This window comes from Cygnus atratus, chromosome 1 (assembly GCF_013377495.2).
Source record: "Cygnus atratus isolate AKBS03 ecotype Queensland, Australia chromosome 1, CAtr_DNAZoo_HiC_assembly, whole genome shotgun sequence".
Taxonomy (NCBI): Eukaryota; Metazoa; Chordata; class Aves; order Anseriformes; family Anatidae; genus Cygnus; species Cygnus atratus.
In genome coordinates, this window is record NC_066362.1 from 181005435 (window position 1) to 181023881 (window position 18447).

The 18447-nt window shown below is 44.5% G+C and overlaps 1 protein-coding gene across 3 annotated transcripts in view; it reads left to right on the plus strand.

The window, feature by feature from the left end:
• WDFY2 (WD repeat and FYVE domain containing 2) overlaps window positions 1–18331 on the plus strand; it is a 77200-nt gene extending 58869 nt beyond the window's left edge. The window contains exons 8-16 of one of the 3 annotated variants that reach the window (XR_007707753.1): window positions 2453–2558; window positions 5780–5881; window positions 7399–7529; window positions 7828–7936; window positions 8628–8866; window positions 10980–11017; window positions 12944–13110; window positions 13213–13351; window positions 15880–18331. Coding sequence is in view for 1 of the 3 variants with exons in the window: in XM_035542814.2 (XP_035398707.1) it covers window positions 2453–2558; window positions 5780–5881; window positions 7399–7529; window positions 7828–7936; window positions 8628–8657 (478 nt within the window). In the remaining 2 variants the exon portion in view is untranslated. Of the gene's footprint in view, window positions 1–2452; window positions 2559–5779; window positions 5882–7398; window positions 7530–7827; window positions 7937–8627; window positions 10688–10979; window positions 11018–12943; window positions 13111–13212; window positions 13352–15879 lie in introns of those variants that run through there. The other 2 variants (XR_007707752.1, XM_035542814.2) reach the window with 2 other exon arrangements.
• The last annotated feature ends 116 nt before the right edge of the window (window positions 18332–18447 follow it).

The window sequence follows — 18447 nt, forward strand, 5'->3', positions numbered from 1 at the left end:
AAAGGAAGGGTCCTCAAATGAAAACAGCTGCAGGGAAATTCTTGCTTTTTAGGTGTCAGGTTCTTTCGTTCCCCTAGAGGGAGCATCAGGCTTGGACAATTAGTTATGCTTTACTCCATGCTAACCAGGTGTTTTCCATCTCACTTTACCTCCAGCCTGAATTACAAGTAATATGCTTTACCCATATGGGCTTTCAACATCTCTGTAATGCAAAGAGGCTTCATCTCTGCACGTACAGACCTCACACTTGCATTGTACAGTAGATGTCTTTGAAGAAGAGTAAGCCTGTGCTGGGCGTTCATTAGGCTAGAAGTAGAATGGCTGTTGTTGCAATGACTTCTGAACCTTTTAAATGCTGGCATACATGTGGGACTGGCATGCCAGGCTTAGGTATGGAGAGGCAAAATCCCATGGTGGTTTTGGTCTGGCAGTATTTACAGCTTCTCACATATTCATACATTTCCCTTGAGTGATGCTGTGCTCTGCTGAGTGGTTTGGTTGGGCCACTGGGATTTCGGAGCACTGCGGAGTTCTTGTGGGAATTCCCAGATCACTCCTGAACCCTAACGCTGGCACTTGCTAATGCCCTTCTGCTATATTTATTGCTGTGGAAACAAGTTCTTCTGATACGAAGTTAGCCTCTGGATCTTAATGGGTAGCATGGCTGTTGGCAGGCTCCATGCAGTATAGAGACCTGGTCCTAATGACAATGGGGATCAGGAAACATTTCACTTAATGCAGGTCAGCACTGTGAAGGTAGACTGAAGGAAGAAAGAATCAAAAAATTCTTTGTGGGTTTAAACTGTATTGTTTCTTAAATGCTGCTTTTTCTTCAAAGAAGAAGCAAAAGCACCTAAATCATCCACCTTAGCTTGGGAAGGCTTAGAAACAGTTTAGCAATTCCTATATTATTTTTGAAACTCTCCGTGCTTGTTAGTGCTAAAAGAAAATCTTCAGCAGTTCTTCAGTGTTTTGTTTCTAGATGTTGCAGAGTGTTATCAAAACACAGAATCACGGAGTGGTTGAGGCTGGAAAGGACCTCTGGGGATCATCTGGTCCAACCCCCCTGCCAAGCATGGTCATGTAGAGCACACGCACAGGATGACATCCAGGCAGGGTTTGAATATCTCCAGAGAAGAAGACCCCACAACCTCTCTGGGCAACCTGTTCCAGTGCTCTGTCACCCTCACAGTAAAGAAGTGTTTTCTCCCATTCAGCTGGAACTTGCTGTGTTTCAGTTTGTGCCCCTTGCCTCTTGTTCCATCTCTGGCACCACTGCAGACAGTCTGGCCCCATCCTCTTGACACCCTTCAGGTATTTATAGACATTGATAAGATCCTCTCTCAGCCTTCTCTTTTCCAGGCTAAACAGGCCCAGCTCTCTCAGCCTGTCCCCATAAGACAGGTGTTCCAGTCCCCTCATCACCTAAGCAGCCCTCCTCTGAACTCGCTCCAGTAGCTCCATGTCCCTCTTGCACTGGGGAGCCCAGAACTGGACACAACACTCCAGGTGTGGCCTCACCAGGGCTGAGCAGAGGAAGAGGATCACCTCCCTTGACCTGCTGGCAACACTTCCGAATGCCGCCCAGGACACCGTTGGTCTTCTTGGCCACGAGGGCACATTGCTGGCTCATGGTCAGCCTGCTGTCCACCAGGACTCCCAGGTCCTCTCCAGCAGGTCACCCCCCAGCCTGTGCTGGTGATTGGGGTTATTCCTCCCTAGGGGCAGGACCCTGCTCTTGCCTTTGTTGAACTTCATGAGGTTCCTCTCCAGCCTGTTGAGGTCCCTCTGAATGGCAGCACAGCCCTCTGGGGTATCGGCCACTCCTTCCAGATCTGTGTCATCAGCAAACTTGCTGAGGGTGTGCTTGGTTCCATCGTCCAGGCCATTGATGAAGAAGTTGAAGAAGACTGGCCCCAGTACTGTCCCCTGGGGCAACCACTATGTAGAGACCTTCAACTAGACTGCACCACTGAGCACAACCGTCTGAGCTCTGCCATCCAGCCAGTTCTCAGCCCACCTCACTGTCCATTCATCTGTCCCACACTTCCTGAGCTTGCTTATGAGGATGCTGTGGGAGACATCTAGTAACCTGAAGAGAAGCTGCCTTACCAGGGCACTCAGATGTGAGCGGGAGAGACCCTGCAGTTGCAGCCCTGTTCTGGCTTCCCAGCTCAGCTCCCAGTCTCAGGAGCAATGAAACCAGTTATCAGGACAGGCCCTTGCTTTTGTGGATGCTGCCCAGGTGAGCAATGTTCTGGCTCTGGTCCCACCTGGACAGCAAAGACTCCAATTTGCATCCAAAGAATACCAAGAAAATTAAAAACAGGGAAACAAAAACCACACAACATACAGGCAAACGAGTGATTTATATTGCTTTATTGTACGTTTTGTGCTTACTTTTGTGCTAGCCTTAAATTGTTGATTAGTAACTGTCTTGTTTCTTTTCCAGCGACCGAGTTCAGTCTCTCTCGTATGCTCACCACACTCGGCAGCTCATCTCGTGTGGTGCCGATGGGGGAATCGTTGTATGGAACATGGATGTTGAGAGACAGGAGGTAGGGACCTGTTCTTGCTGATTCTGTCTGAAACAGCCTTGGGAAGAAGGGGTCTTTCTAAGGTGTGCAGCTTTCCATTCGAACAAGATCTTTCCAGGCATTAAAAATGTTGTTGGATATGCTCCAGTTATTATACAGCAATTATGCCATGCCTTTGATAATATGGTGCAGGGGAAATTATCCGGCAGAAAATGTGTATTAAGTACGCTGCTAAATGGTTTCCGTCCTTTACTGCTCTGAAAGACATCCTCTGAGATGTTCTGCTTTGTTTTTCGGGACATCATGAGAAATATTTCAGAGGTAAATGGATAGATTGATTTTTTTTTTTTTAAGGAAACAGGATAAGAAAGCTCTTTGTCATCTCTGAAAACCTGCAACCCATGTATTTTTTTTTCTTTTCCCCTTATTCTTGCTAAAAAGGTGTTTAGTTATGGCTTCAGTCTCGCCTGCTACCAGGTCTTGCTCCCTTCTGGTATAAGCACATATAACTGGACAAATGATGACTTTGGTGATCCAGACAGTAAGATTTCACCCACGCACTCCCAATTCCTTTCATGCTGTGTGCCCAGCAAATGCAGACAGGTGCAGAAATGTACCCTGGGTCTTCTGTGCTGTGGGAGCTGCCTCCGCTCGGCAGCTTCGAAGACCTGACTCAGCGGGGTGAGCGAGCAAGTCAGGCTTCAGCCCTAGTGGTGAATGTGGCACATTCTGGCAAAATGAGTCACGGCAAGCCTCTGCTCTTTCCTGCACGGAGGCAGCAGCCGTGCTTAGTGCTGTGCCCTATTCCCACAGGTGGGCAAGGCTGTGGGTGGGCACAGGCACCACGAATACTCCGAATGCCCGCGGTAGGCAGGTTGGGGTAAGGAGAGGTTACTCCCAGCCAGCGTGGGGCCGTGGCTGCAAGGGATTCAGCTGAAAACACACTTCTGGGTGCATTCCTTCACCTCATCCTTTTAGCACGTGGGGAAGACCGCTGTAATTAGAGAAAAGCGAGGAGGGATAAGGGTGGTGAGTTTCTCCCAGAGCAGCCTGTGCTTGTAGCAGCACCGTCTGTAATCAGCTTTGCTGCTTCTCCACGAGGGTTTTGGTCTCCCCGGGCTGTGCGTGTCTCCCTTGAGCAAGGAGGAACGATAAGTGGAAAATTGGATTTTAAAACCGACTGAAATAGGCCTAGGCAGGAACCGAGCTACTCCTGCTCCCTTTTTTTTACGTGAATTAGCATTCCAGTTGGCTCTGTTTAATTGCTAATCTAATGGCCAATTATGTCATCAGCTCCAAAAGTGAAACGAAAGCAAAGCAGGTTCCTCCCTCCCACCAGATGTTTCCTTTTTGCTGCAGCCTGAACATCCAGAAATGAAAACCTTACTTCATCCAGAAATAAAAACCTTACTCATCCGCCGCCTTCGAAAGGCTGCAGGAAGGGGTTAAGATTGGTTTGTTGCAAAACAGACAGAAGTGATGTGAGAAGACTGGTTAAAAAGTGGAGGAGAAATATAATTAGCTAAATGAGGGCTTAGCAGCAGGTGCTAATGGGTGTGCTGCTTTCCCTGACTATAGCTATTTGGACTTCTTCTTGTTACCCCGTAGCGCAATAGGGTGTCCATTGTGCTAAAACGCCTCCAAAACGTAAACCTTTGAGATCTTAGCACCAGTTCTTGTTTGGGGGGTCCTACAGCACTTTGTTTTTTCTTTTGGATTTTGGCTTTGGTATTTTTCCCCTGATTTTTTTTTTCACTTGACGTTTGCTCAGCATTCACTTTGTTACCAGGTTTTCCCACATCTCTGAGATTGCATTAGAGTGAATTAAGCCATTTTATCCCTCGATTCCTTATTTTAATCTCTATTTTTAAAAAGCAGTGAGAAGAGAACATCTGAAAAATGCTAGCAGTGTGTCTCTGTTTGATTACAAAGCAATTCCTCGTCATGAGCAAAACATCTTTTTCATGTTTAATGTTCAGATGCTGAAGAGATGAAAACTTTATTCATGCAGATCTGTAGGCATTAATCTAAAATGCTGTTGTGGGTAGAAAAGACAGATTTGCCCTTGCAGAGTGAACAGCCTTCAAAGCAACTGACAGAAGAAGCTGAAGCAGGCAAGTTGCTTCATTGCTGGAGGTCAAACCTATTGTGGGAGTTGAGGGTCTCCATCAGCCTTACCTTATCTTTGCCTGGCTGTCATAGTATTTAGGAATATGGAAATACTTTCATAGTATTTAGGAATATTAGTACTAAATACTAATATTTAGGAATATTCCTATAATAACAATTTAGGAATATTAATACTAAACACCATGGGGAGAAGGGTTGCATGTCCACCATCAGCTTAATGCACGACACGTGTTAGGGGGTCCACGTGTTAGGGGAGGAGGTCGTTTGCTCCCTCCATGAGCCCCCCTCTGCCATTTCAGGCATTTCCTGACATCTTCCAGGATCTGACAAGTCTTGCTTCCCTATGGGGAGTCTGTTCCTTGCTGCTCTTCACAGCAAAGCCTGGCTGCAGGAAAGAGAAAGGCCTTTGACGTTTTCTTTCTTTTTCTTTAAATCTTTTTACCCTCTTTAGCCACAGCATGAGTGCCAATCTATGCATTGCATTAGGAAATGGAAGGCTTTCCTTTCATCATCTTTGTGTGAAAGCAGGGAAAAAAGCTGTTTTGGGTTTTAGGCTTGTTCAGGAGACCCTCATTTTGCCTGCCTTGTGTGATTTGCAGCACAGATACCTCTGACAGCAGGAACGCCTCTTACAGCATAAAAAGAAAGAAAAGGAAAGAAAGAGAGGGAGAGGTGGAGGGGGAAGCCAAATTTCAGATACCTCCCCCTTCCCTCCAGATAAGTAGCTTGACTATTGGAAGTACTCATTGCCTCCAGTTCCTACCAGAGGCATCAGCAGATGGTAAATGCTGTCCAGACAGGACATTCATTTTTAAAAGCCTAATTCCAAAACTGAAGAGGTGGGGGGACGTTTGTTTCTTCCTGGGTTACTTTTAGGGTCTTATAATCAAACTCTGCTTCACGTGGTGGTTGAGAAGTGTTCCTCCTGCATCCTTCAAGGCTCAGAGCTGAGCCCAAATAGACGCCCCCACGAATAGGTAAAATGGCTTCTTGTGAAAATGGTTTTTAATCCAGTTCAGTTGACAACATTACTGCATCCCAACACGTCTTTCTTGCCCTGTCTCTGGGCTCTTATGGAAGTTTGTTGCTCATTCCTTCTGTTTGTGTTGCAGACCCCTGAGTGGCTGGACAGCGACTCCTGTCAAAAATGTGACCAGCCTTTCTTCTGGAACTTCAAGCAAATGTGGGACAGTAAGAAAATAGGCCTCAGGCAGGTTTGTATGGGTCCTTTGGTGCGTTAATGTGATGCAGTTAGGCTTCTTCTCTCTCATTATGTATTTTGGTATTTTTTTTAGTCCCTAACAGCTTGAGAACTTGCACTTTGTTCTTCTGCTGAGTGCTCAGTAGTGAGCTGCCCTCAGTGATCAGGCTTGGATTTCTGGTTGGGAGGAACACACTGAGAGCCAAAAACCTGGCCTGTCAGAAGCAGAAGCTTTTTCTCCTTTTTTCCTTTTTGCAGCCAGTTCCAACAGCAAATGCACATAATAGAGCCTGGGCTGAATAAATTGTTTGGGGGCTGTCTGTAGCTTTAGCCATGTGGGATTTTGCTTATTGTCAGTTGAGTCTGTTGTAGAAAGAAATTTGCAGATGATTTTGGGAGATTGTGCTGGAAGCAAAGCTGTTTTCAATGGGCTTGGGTAAACATCTGTAACTGCTCAGGCTGTGGTGGAAATGGCTTACTGGTCTGCTTGGAACACGCTGCTGCAATTCCCTGCCCAGCAGGAGGGGGCCGTGGATCCCAAATTTTTAGGAGGAGCGGGGCGTAAAAAAGCTGGAAGAGATGCTCTTGTGGAGCTTGAAAAGTCTCGAAAAGTTTAGAAAGTCTCAAAACGTGTCTGAGCCACAGCTGAGCTGCCTTTTCCTCTTTCTTTTTGCAATGCTCATCACTACAGAGCCTGTCCCTCTTATGGCAGGCAAGGCAGCCCTGCAGTCCTACACAGCCCATGTGTGAGAAAACCCAAGGCAGGTGGTAACAAAATGCAGAAACACCAGGGCTTCTGGGGCTGAAAGAGGCCAAGGGCTTGACTGGGATGATTAGGTGATACGTGTTAGGGGAGAGGCTGGGATGAGGCTCTAGAATGACGCTGCAGCACCGTAGCCCTGTCCTGCTTTGACCTGGACATCCTTTAACATGGCATGCGTTGCTCAGTGGTGGTGTAGTCCCCTACAGCCCCAAAGCAAGACTCAAAAGATGGGCATACCTAGGGCAGGATGGACATGCTCCTTGTCCTGTCTTCCCATCTCTCTCTCTCCTAAGAAAAAGAGGACAGCTTGGACAAGTTTTTTCACCTTCCACTCTGTTAAAAAATCCTGTAATACTGGTCACTCGGTGAAGAAATTGTGACCCACAGATGCCAAGCACCTACTGGGGAGGAAGCAGTGATTCCCTGGGCGGTGTGTGGTGTCACCATGGAGCAAGGGGGAGAGAAACAGGGCCCCCCTGGCCTGTGCAGTGCTTTATCTGCCAGTTCCCGGTGTCCAAGCTGATGATCAGCTGCTGCTTGCCCCAGGTAGAGGAAAAAAAAGGTTTTTTTGGTTGGTTGGTTTTGACCTATTTATTCTGAAGCCCTTGCCTGTTTTCTTTCATCTTTCCTGGAAAAGTAGCTTTTCTGTTTGCTGCAGCCTCAGCTGTGTCCTGCTGAAGTGAGATGGCAGAGCCGGCGGGGCACGAGCAGTGCTCTGTCTCTGGGCTTGTGGCTGAAGAAGTCTTTTTGCCTGTTGTCTCCTACAGCACCACTGCCGCAAGTGCGGGAAGGCCGTCTGCGGCAAGTGCAGCTCCAAGCGCTCCTCCATCCCGCTGATGGGCTTCGAGTTTGAAGTGAGGGTCTGCGATAGCTGCCACGAGTCCATCACGGATGAAGAGTAAGTGTGGACAGCCTGGAGCAGGACAAAACTCCCCATCTGGGAGGGCCTGTGGGGCTGTGGGAGGGAGCAGCCGGTGGGGTGGTCCCTGAAGGAGGGGCAAGAGAAGCCCCTGAAGTCCCTCACAGTCGGGGGAGGGGACAGGGGGACGTACACCCCTGCTCTTGTCATGCTGGAAAGGTCTCAAATTGCAGTTTACAGAGAGGTTGCTGAGTCGGTGGCTTACAGAAGCACTCAAATGCTTATTTGAAAAATCCTGCAGACACAGTTTTTGCTGATTTGGTACCTCTTTCTTCAGGCGGGCGCCCACAGCTACTTTCCATGACAGCAAGCACAACATAGTTCACGTACACTTTGATGCCACCAGAGGATGGCTCTTGACCTCGGGGACAGACAAGGTTATTAAGGTAGGAGTGAGGAGATTGCTCTAGCTCCTCTATTTCATTTCCCCTTTCTCTCCCATGTGGATTCATGTGCGTCCTACCTGCCTTCTTCCACCCAGAGCTCTCTCTCACTAATTGATGCAATTCTGCCCGGTAAAGAGCAAAGAGGTCCTGGTCTATGAAGTTACTGCCTGAAGGGACAGGGACGACACTACAGCAAAGTCAGTGCTCACAGTGACTTCTCTTCAAGGAAGACAGACTGCTTTTTGATGTGGCTAATTAGTTTGTGTGGCCAGGTAAAGAAAGGCCCCACAGACATCAAATCTCCATATGGAGAAATAGTTAAAATGATAAGCTTATAGCAAAGCTCTAGCAATTAAAAACAAAAACAAAACAAACAAACAAACAACACAACCTCATAATCGTAGTATGACTGCTTATCATTCAAGTTAGCAATACAGTGTGGGTTTTTGTTAGTTTCTCTTAAAGCCAGCTATGAACTCAGCTTATTAGAATAAAGTGTAAAGTGACATGAGTGTTAGAAAATGAAATTAAACTTTGTTGGACCATTGGACCTGGTGCATCCAGCTCTGGCCAAGTAGCCTCCCGTAAGCAAAAATAAAAAAGTGCAAATTCCTTAGATATGACATTACATACTGTATTTTATTGTATTTGCCACTATTCACTATGTTATTGTATGTTGTTATATCAACAGTTGTGGGATATGACACCAGTAGTGTCTTGATGATGCACCAGTGGAACTTGAAGGGTGATATTTACAGAAGAAACAGATTTCCTAACCCTAATCACACTGCAGAAGATAGATAACGCTGGGCGCATACGGCAGATGAGAAAGGAACTAATGTGTTTACAACAATTTTATGTCCTCTGCTTGATCAAGGCTGAACATTTGCACGAAGACTTTTTCCACTTATTCTCAAAATATCCAAGAAGGTATTTTTTTAACTAATGGTTTGTACGATCTGACTTCAGTTGTCTTGAGTTTGTTCGGAAAATCCGTGTGCGGTGCAATTTTTAGTTTTTGTATTTCCTTGTGTCAGGATACTTGCTGCTTTGTACAGAGGGTTCTGGGTTTGTGTCTTACCATGTACGTTTTCGGTATCGACAGACTGCATAAAGGCAATCAGCTCTCCCCACAGCGAGCACCTCTCTATTTGGGATGTTCCTGCTGACGATGCTCTCTTCCGTGGAGGAACTCCAGGCACGGTGCTGCACGTTCTTTGCGTTTGATGGACTTGCAGTTCCTAAAAAGGGCTCTGCCATCCACTTGTCCTCGCAGACATCAGCCAGAGAGCGCTGGATTGTTTTGCAGGAGCTGAAGTACAGCTTCCAGCTGCTCTCCTTGCTGCACAAGTTGCAAAACCAGGGGGCCAGGTTGCATAGCAACTAATTTCTACAAAAGCTGAAATAGTTTTCCAGCTCAGAGCATTGCAAGGAGCACACAGACCTGCTTTGATGAGGCTGCAGGCTGATTCTAATGAAATTATTGACAACTGTGAGCAGCTTTTGGGAGGGTGTGCGTGGGGGCATGGGGAGCAGATCTAAAGCTGGTCTGGGTCTGAAAAGTCTGTTTTACCTCTACCTCTACCTTGCGCAGCAACATTTCAGCGTTTATATCTGTCTGTGTTGTTGAACATGAATTTGTTTTTCCCATTTTCCATACGGTTAGTCATATTTATTTTTTAAAATGCTGATGGTTTTTATTAATTTCCTCTCTAGATCAGAAACTGATATTGCTGAATGACACCCATTGTCCTGTTGTCATATTTGACAGTTTCTTTTAAAAAATAAAAAGTATTTAAAAACCTGGATTACTAACTTACCTTTTTAAAAGGAAATTGTGAAGATGAATAAAAAGAACAAAAACCCACAGCTTTTTTGTTCCAGAGGGATGTTATCTGAGGAGTCATATTTGAGTTCCTCTACATCCATTTCAGTGTTTAACACACTATTGTCAATGCTCTTGGAAGAAACTGGCACGGAACAGCAGGCTGGGAGTTTCCTGTGTCTCCTCTTTAAGCAGGGTTGTTGGTCCCTACCTGCCGTGACACAGCAGGTCAGTGGTGCTCAATCTTGCCCCATTTTGTACTTTACTTTTCCCTGCGAAATGGGAGGTCATGGTGTCTAGGACTACAATGCACATTGCTACATAGAGAAGATCTTTATGCTTTCGCAAAAGAAAACAAACCTTCTCCTTTGCTTGCCTGGCAGTAATTCACTTTCGAGGAAACAAAAAGGTAAACACAATCCATGGCATTAATGTCAGACTGATGAGCTGCCTCAGTAAAGAGTGCATGGACTTTCACATGTGCGTGGTATGACAGATGCATATTTTCAGGGGCAATTCTCTATTTATACAACCTATAAACGGGGCTTAAGCATTCTGCAGTTGTCTGAAATGATGCCACCCTGGCTTTCCTGGTCATACAGCCTGGTGTCAGTTCCCCTCTAGGCAGCATTTTTAAAGCATATTTTCAAACATAATTCACATAGCACTAAAAAGACTTTCTTTCCTACTTAAATGTTAATATTTTTGTAAGCCCGTATATATTTTTGTAAGCCCGTATACTTTCTTTCCTGGTGACTGGACTTAGGAGCAAGGTTTCTTTGAATTCCTGCAGTAAACTCTTGTCCCTATCTTCTCTTCCCATGCAGTTGTGGTTTTAGTGTTGCTTGTGGGTGGATGTTGGGTACACGAGCCCATTTTGCAAAATTTCCTCTGTTATTCTTTCCAAATAAACTATCTGGAGGGTTATTTGAATTTAACATGAATGCTCTGTTACCTTGCAATCTCAGGTCGGACTGGTCGCGACTTATAAAATGATATAAGCTGAAAGTGAAGCTGGAGAGGAAAGCAGAATGTTTTCCTTTGCTCTGACCTTTAGAGCTATAATGTAGTGATATGAAGGGAAAATAGGTCTGCTTAACAATAATTCCTCTACATCCCAAATGAAAAAAGGAGAGTTTGACAGTGGGAGAGGTAAAAATACCTACCTCCCTGTCTTGCACTGTTTGCGTAACCATACTGATTTCTTTTGTCTTCTAGATCAGCACAAGAAGACCAGCACAAAAAACTGTTGCCTGGTACTTTTCTTTTTAATTTAATTTTAATTGCCAAATAATGACTCTGAGCTGTTTTTCAAGAATTACATTATTTTGGGGTGTTGGGGGGGGGAGAGAACGGAGGGACGGAGGGTGCAGTGTCTTTTGGTACAGATGTAAGCCATGCAATACACCCACACACACTCAAGCAAAACAAAGTCTCTCATCCCCAGGGCTGCTGAATTACAGCAGCAAGCTTTTAGTGTCATCTCCTGCTGTGCCAAAGGGCACACAAACAATGCTGGCTTTCCTCTGCTCTTCATTTTTATAAAATTGGGTTTTCATTTCTCTCTTAGCTGGTATTTCTTTGGGGCAAAAAGCAGTGTTCTTCAGAGAATCTACCTGCCCTTCCTGCTCTTAAAGTGAGCGGTATCTGTCGTGGTCGTGCAGGTGATGGGGCAAGACTGGGCCACGCACACAGTGCTTGAATGGCTGATTTGAGCCCCGTGCGTTCTGTCTGGCTGAAGGGAGATGGACCTGAGCTTGATTCTCTCCCCAGCCCCCAGCTTCAGTCCTTTTAAGCTGAAAATACTTAAGGGAAGGGACTGTATGTGGGCAGCGCAAGGATGGCACTGATGGTCCTTCTAAGACTAACGCCATGGTTAGACGTTTTAAAACAGGGTAATGCACGGGGCTGAAAGTCTGACGGTGTTGGAACAGTCCTGAATGGTGCCAGTAGTGTCCTCATCTGTTAACACTTGTTTACTTACTCATTACAGTGAAGCCCAATTGACCTCCCCACCTCATCCTCTTGATCTTGAGGATATCCTATTGATGAGGATATCACTGTCAGAAAGGAATAAACAATGTTTTCCCCAGCTCTCCAGTTCTGGGCATACTGGAGACAGTACATAGTAGGGCCACCCAGGTGAGGAAGGGCCTGGAGCACCTCTCCTGTGAGCAGAGGCCGGGAGAGCTGGGACTGCTCAGCCTGGAGAAGAGGAGGCTCAGGGGGATCTCACCCAGGGCTGTGAATCCCCGCAGGCAGGGGGCAAAGAGGCCGCAGCCAGGCTCTTGTCAGGGGTGCCCAGCGCCAGGCCAGGGGCAGTGGGCACCAAGGGGCAGGCAGGAGGCTCCCTCTGAGCACCAGGCAGCACTTGTGTGCTGGGCGGGCGGCTGAGCACTGGCCCAGGCTGCCCAGAGAGGCTGTGGGGTCTCCTCCTGGGAGAGCGGCACAAGGCGCCTGGACGGGGTCCTGGGCACCCTGCGCTGGGGGGCCCTGCTGGAGCGGGGCTTGGGGCCGGGGTCCTCCAGAGCTCCCTGACAGCATCAGCCATTCTGGGAGTCTATGAATAAAAGTCCATGTCTACATCTACTGCATGACTTAGAAAATTAAAAAAGAAAAAAAAAAGTATCTTGAAATATAAAATACTAAGTCTACTAACAAATCTGGAAGTGCTACATGTGCATGTCCTTGCTGTTCACAAAACAGTTTGGGTAAGAACAACCAAAATTCTGTTTAGTAGCACGTAGCGAGTAGTTCTACAATGAGTGGTTTTGCAGGGCTGTGTCCTTACCAGGAAGCCCCATTGAGCAAATAGGATGTTTTAAATTAGGACCTAAAAGACTTTGTTTCTATAGTAGTATGCAACAGGAAGAACAAATCTGATCCCTTTTCAAGATGGATTAATGTGCTGAGTCCCTTCAATGTTGACCTCTTGTTTAATAATGAGGAATTTCTCAGATTCTCTCTTTAAAATCAAATATGAAATTTTGCAGGAAATCTTTGCCCCTCAGAAGAAGGAAAAAAAAAAAGTTCCCTAGTCTGACAGTAACCTGAAGTTCTGGAATTTCAGTTTCAGAGATTAACCCTGTGTGGTTACATGTGATTTTTCATTACATTTTCCCAGTTTGTGGGGATTTTCCATTGTGACTTTTTGGCCATATCTGAAATTGTGTTTGCTGCAGGACAAGAGGTTGAACTCAAAGACATTGAAATTTCTGCCACATGTGGACATCGAACTCAAGACAAAATGAAAACAAGAGAGACCAGTCTACCAGCAAAGTATTTGTACAGAACTCTACAAAGCTGAACCATCCCCTGTCCTAGTGTTATGAGCTGACCAGCAGTCCTGGTCAGGATCCTTAAGTCAGGAGGAGTATGCAGTTGTTCTGGTGATGGGGTGGCAGATGGAGTCTCTGAAGATCTAACTTCAATTTCTCGTTCTTTCTTTTAGTTGCCCAGTAGTAGTGTTTATCTACCTCAAGCAGAGCAGTAAGAAATGCAGTAGATGTGGAAGCACTTTGATATTTCAGCGATGGCAGAGAGCCCCATCACTGCTGAGATGGTGCTGAGAGGTGTCAGGCCTTACGGAGGTATTCGTTTTGCCCTTCTCCAGCTGCTTGTTCCCTATCCGTTAAGTAATCTGAACTTATTAAAGGCTTTATCACTTTTGAACTTTCCAGGCTTCTTTGCACAATTTTTTCATCCCTGTTAACTGAACTTGGCATTTTTGCAGATGCTAACTAAATACAAACATTTTATAGTGGGTCGGGGCTTCCTTCAGATGTGAAAGACCCATTGCCACCTCAGCTGTGTCCTGTCCCAAGAAAATTCTGTGGCGTTGCCACCACCAAGTAACTCATAAAGTTTCAGCAAAAGCGAGTGCATGAACTTGATTTATCTTTAGCAATTAACACCAGTTACAAATTAGTTTCTTGAAGCTTTCACCACTGTTCTTGATACTGAGTAAATGCTGTTTCTTCTCCCACCCTGCCTGGAGCCCATACCATAGTTCCCTGGCTTACAGCCTGGGGCAAACCCTGCTGTCTCTGCTTTGGGCACTGAGGTTCCCTGCGCCATGCCCAGACAGTGCTGTAGCAATGGGGATGTACAGGATGAATTTTTCATCTTGACTACCTGGAAGTGGGCCAACAGCCAAGGGAAGCAGGATGTCTGGGCAGTGAACTAGTAACTCAGCTTTCTGCACTGCTCCAGAGCTTCCTTTTTCCATTTCCAATTCCTGATTGTGGATTCTCAACTCTTACTGTACCTGGAAAGCAAAGGGGAAACAACCAAGAGGATTTTTAACTGGCAAGGCAAACCTCACTTCCCAGCAGCTCCCTGAAGTTTGTACTTGTTCTGGTTCTGCCACTCTTCTGTTCGTCCGAAATTTTATCTGTGCAGTGCCACTGACATTGCTGGCACAGCAAACACGGCTGTTTCTCTCAACAGAAGGCTGAAAAGCTGTCTGGCTGAAGACCTTTGGCCAGGCTGACGCCATGTCTCTCTGTAGGCTGTGCATTAGATTCTAGCTTGGTAGAGAACAAGTTTTCTTCATAAGAATACACCATTTTCCTAACATTTATCTGATGGCTCCCTCTAGGGAGAGAGGAACACAAATACTGACCTACTTCACAAATTGGAGCTCTTGGATTCAGTCACTTTTAGTCCCAGAAATGCTTTTGTTACACTCCTCTCCATTCGATTTCTTGCCTGTTCAATGCCTTCTTTCTCTTTCTCATTGTCTAGCTCAGAGCTAGGATGAGTGCTGCTGGAATACAGATTTTTTTCAAGTTATCTTCTTTGCATTTCAAAATTGTCTTCTGTAACCAACCACTGGGTCTGCCCATATGCACCTAAACCACCTGTCCCAGCAAAACATGAAGTGTTAAGACTGACAAACAGAAAAGCAAAAACCAAAAAGCAAGAAAGGAAAGGAAAGGAAAGGAAAGGAAAGGAAAGGAAAGGAAAGGAAAGGAAAGGAAAGGAAAGGAAAGGAAAGGAAAGGAAAGGAAAGGAAAGGAAAAAAAGGAAAAGAAAAAAGAAAAGAAAAGAAAAGAAAAGAAAAGAAAAGAAAAGAAAAGAAAAGAAAAGAAAAGAAAAGAAAAGAAAAGAAAAAAGAAAAGAAAAAAAGAAAAGAAAAAAAAGAAAAAAGAAAAGAAAAGAAAAAAAAGAAAAGAAAAGAAAAGAAAAGAAAAGAAAAGAAAAAAAAGAAAAAAGAAAAGAAAAGAAAAGAAAAAAAAAGAAAAGAAAAGAAAAGAAAAGAAAAGAAAAGAAAAGAAAAGAAAAGAAAAGAAAAGAAAAGAAAAGAAAAGAAAAGAAAAGAAAAGGGAACTATTCTGAGCCAAGAGAGAGATTTGAAGCTTCCTGCTTCCATTCAGTGTCAACAGCCCATTGAAAAAGCTGCTGGGTGAATGTTGACCAGCGCTAACTTTACAAGTAGGATCTGGTATCATCAGAAGGAGACCTTTAGTTTTGCAGGGAACGTGAGATTTAAGAGTATGACTCTTAATATTGTGTCTTAAAAATGCTCTGTCATTCCAAAAATACAGTAGTTGACTGAATTGAAAATTGACATGTCTGGCCCAGGACTGTGTTCCACCAAATAAATAGTTTACGTTGAGTTTTTCAGCACTGACTTAGCTGTTCACATTAAAGTCTACAGAAAAACTCCCATCAATGGGCTGCCCAGGGAAGTGGTCCAGTCACCATCCCCGGAGGTCTTTAAAAGACGTTTAGATGTAGAGCTTAGTGATATGGTTTAGTGGAGGACTTGTTAGTGTTAGGTCAGAGGTTGGACTGGGTGATCTTGGAGGTCTCTTCCAACCTAGATGATTCTGTGAGCTTTGGGCCCAAGCACAGCATGGTCAACATCATGCTTGAATCCTGTTTAACAGGAAGGGCTGGCCCTGCTTGAACCTTTTTTACCAGCGAGTGGAAACAATGCGAGTGTGCACAGCTAGGACAGCACAAAAGCTGGTGAATACGTTGGTGCAAATGCAACCTGCAGTTTACTCCAAAAAAAGAGATAGATAGATATGGGCATGTCCTGGCATTCAAAGACAGACTACAAACAATTGTTTATACCTTTAACCAAACATAAATTTGTTTTGTTTTTAAGAATGAATAAACATGGCCCAGCAATGAAACTTTAGGAAAAGAGGAAATGCCATGTACGTGATCATCTGTTGCACGGACCTCCTAAAATTTTCACTGATGACTGAGAAACGTTTCAGTGGCAACTGCATCACTGCGGTCAGTCCTGCTGCACTGCTGACGGGGCAACGTGGGGAAACGACTCTACGTGTGGTCTGTGCACTCTGGCTTGAGCAAAACCCCCAAGAGCAAAAACCTTCTGAGCTGGTGACATTAAAAAATGAAGAAAAATGAGAAAGCCTTCAGAATGTGAATAATTAAAGAACTGAGGTCAGAGTCATATAAGCTCGAAAGCTGATACAAGAAGTGTTGGGCTGAGCATAGAAAGGGAAGGAAGAACAACTGTTATGCTTCTGTTTCAGCTCCTATAAAGCAGGTGTGTAACAAAGTCCTTAATGTGCACTGCTTAGCAAGAGTCTGTGCTACCTTGCATTTCTGATGTCGTCACCAGATGCCACTTCTCTCTTGCCCCTAAAAATTTTACAGGTGACACCAGATGTATTTGCTTAAACAAAAATTTATTCTGAATTGCATTAACACAAAGCATCTGGCTGGCTTTATAGCTACATACCTCATTTGCTCTTGTGGAAAGGGGTGAAATAAAGCAACACTGTGAATATAACAGCAGTACTGCGGGAGATTCCAGGTTTTGTTTCTAACTGCTGTCCCGTATTTAACTTTATTTAAAATCACAAGTGCTCTTAAAAACACAATAGCTGGCTATTTTTAATGCTGTGACCAAACTTTGATTAAAGCCGTTTTCTTACTGTTGGCCTTATTTCCAACTTAAGGCGTGACTAAAATGACAAATATAGGATATTTAAATACATTGGTAAAGAATGTGGATTTAATATATGTTAAGGTGCACTTTTGATTATTTTTATGAGCCTTATAAATATCATTGTCATTGAACTTTTCTTCTGCTCTGCAGCAAAGCAACTTGGCTTAGACACGCAAGTAGACAAACATTGTCTTTATTAGCTTTGCAGCTACTAGATTGAGAAGTGCAGTTACTAAATCCTTTTTCAGCTGTGCTTTTGTTTTCAGTAGCTGTATTTAGTTTGAATAATCTAAAAGTTTGTTAATTTAAGACTTTTGGAAAATAAATGTCCAAGCCTTGCCACTATTATCTTCCAGTGCAGTGTACAAAGGAGTTAAGTTTCTAAAATAAAGCAACAGTGTGAATGATGTTCCAGCCTCTGCAGGAAGAGCTGTGACAGCCTGAAGTATTTCAGTGCTGCTTATCATGGGAAAACTTATTTCAGTGCCTCTCTGACAGTAAAGCCATTTTTCTGAGGAGACTGACAGAACGCTGAAAAGGGAAGTTTTTTCTAAACTGATAATAGAATGTCTCTGAATAATGAGTGAACGCAGAACTCTGTGGCATTGGCCAGGAGGATATCTTTTGTAAAACTAAATTATGTAAAGCGGACATAATGAGTTCTTTGTCTATCAGCATGGTCTTTAGCTACCAGTCATTGTAGAGAGCCCCAAAGAAAACCCGTGGGTTTTTTAATGTCTAGTCCTTTTGCACTACCACATTGGTCTACAGTCACGTATAGAAACAGTTCTACAACTTTACTGGGTTTTTATTGTTTGTTTGTTTGTTTTTGCCATCAAACACACTTGGTTCAGGAGAAAAACGTTACCACTACTGCTATTAACAATCATGGCTTTGCAGTATATTTGAAATATATAAGATAACATACTACAAATGTCTTTGTCTGAGCTAGTTGTCTTTACAGTAAGCAGAAAGATGTAGGAATGTAGGGTTGTTTCTTAAAACAGATCCAATAAATCACAGTGAAAGAGCCTGTTTTCTCTCTAATGATTTACGGTGAGAATCCCAATGAGTTATTCAAATGTCCGCAGGTCAGGTAAGACAAATCCGATCCTCTGTGTCTGGAAATAGAACCGTTCCAGGCAAAATACAACCCCCTTATCAGGAGGTGGATTTCGCCTCTAAAGGCTGTGCCTCCCAGCGTTCCCTTCCCTTTCATATTCCATTCACAATGACAAAGCAATTCCCTGATCTTTCACAGAAATGACAAGTGCATACAGCTTAGCACCTTATTTCTTTTCATGTGCAGAGTCTTTCAGCCATTTCTCTGCTTCCTGAAAGGGAGGGATCCAGCCATGACTGGGTGCAGTATATATCGAAGCTTCCTACTTCATGGTGTCTTGACATTAACGGGGTAACGCTCAGCCCTGGCTCCATAAAGTAATGTGGAAGGCATTTGGCAGCGTTCCTAAATTCCTGCTGTTTAAACATGAGGAAGCAGATCACTGTTGCATACCAGCATTGATTTATAGAAACTGAAGGCTGTGAAGAATCCTTCCATTTAAACTAAGCAGGCGACGCAGGAGTTTTTGCGTTCCCAGTTACATGTTTGAGCCTAGTCACCCACACCCACCGAAGGAGGCCACCAACCTGTCAAATATAGTGTTTAAACATTGTTTAAAACATTAACCACTTCTTTGCTAAGTCCTTCATGAAGGTATATTCCTTTGCATTTGTGCATGTGCTGAATGC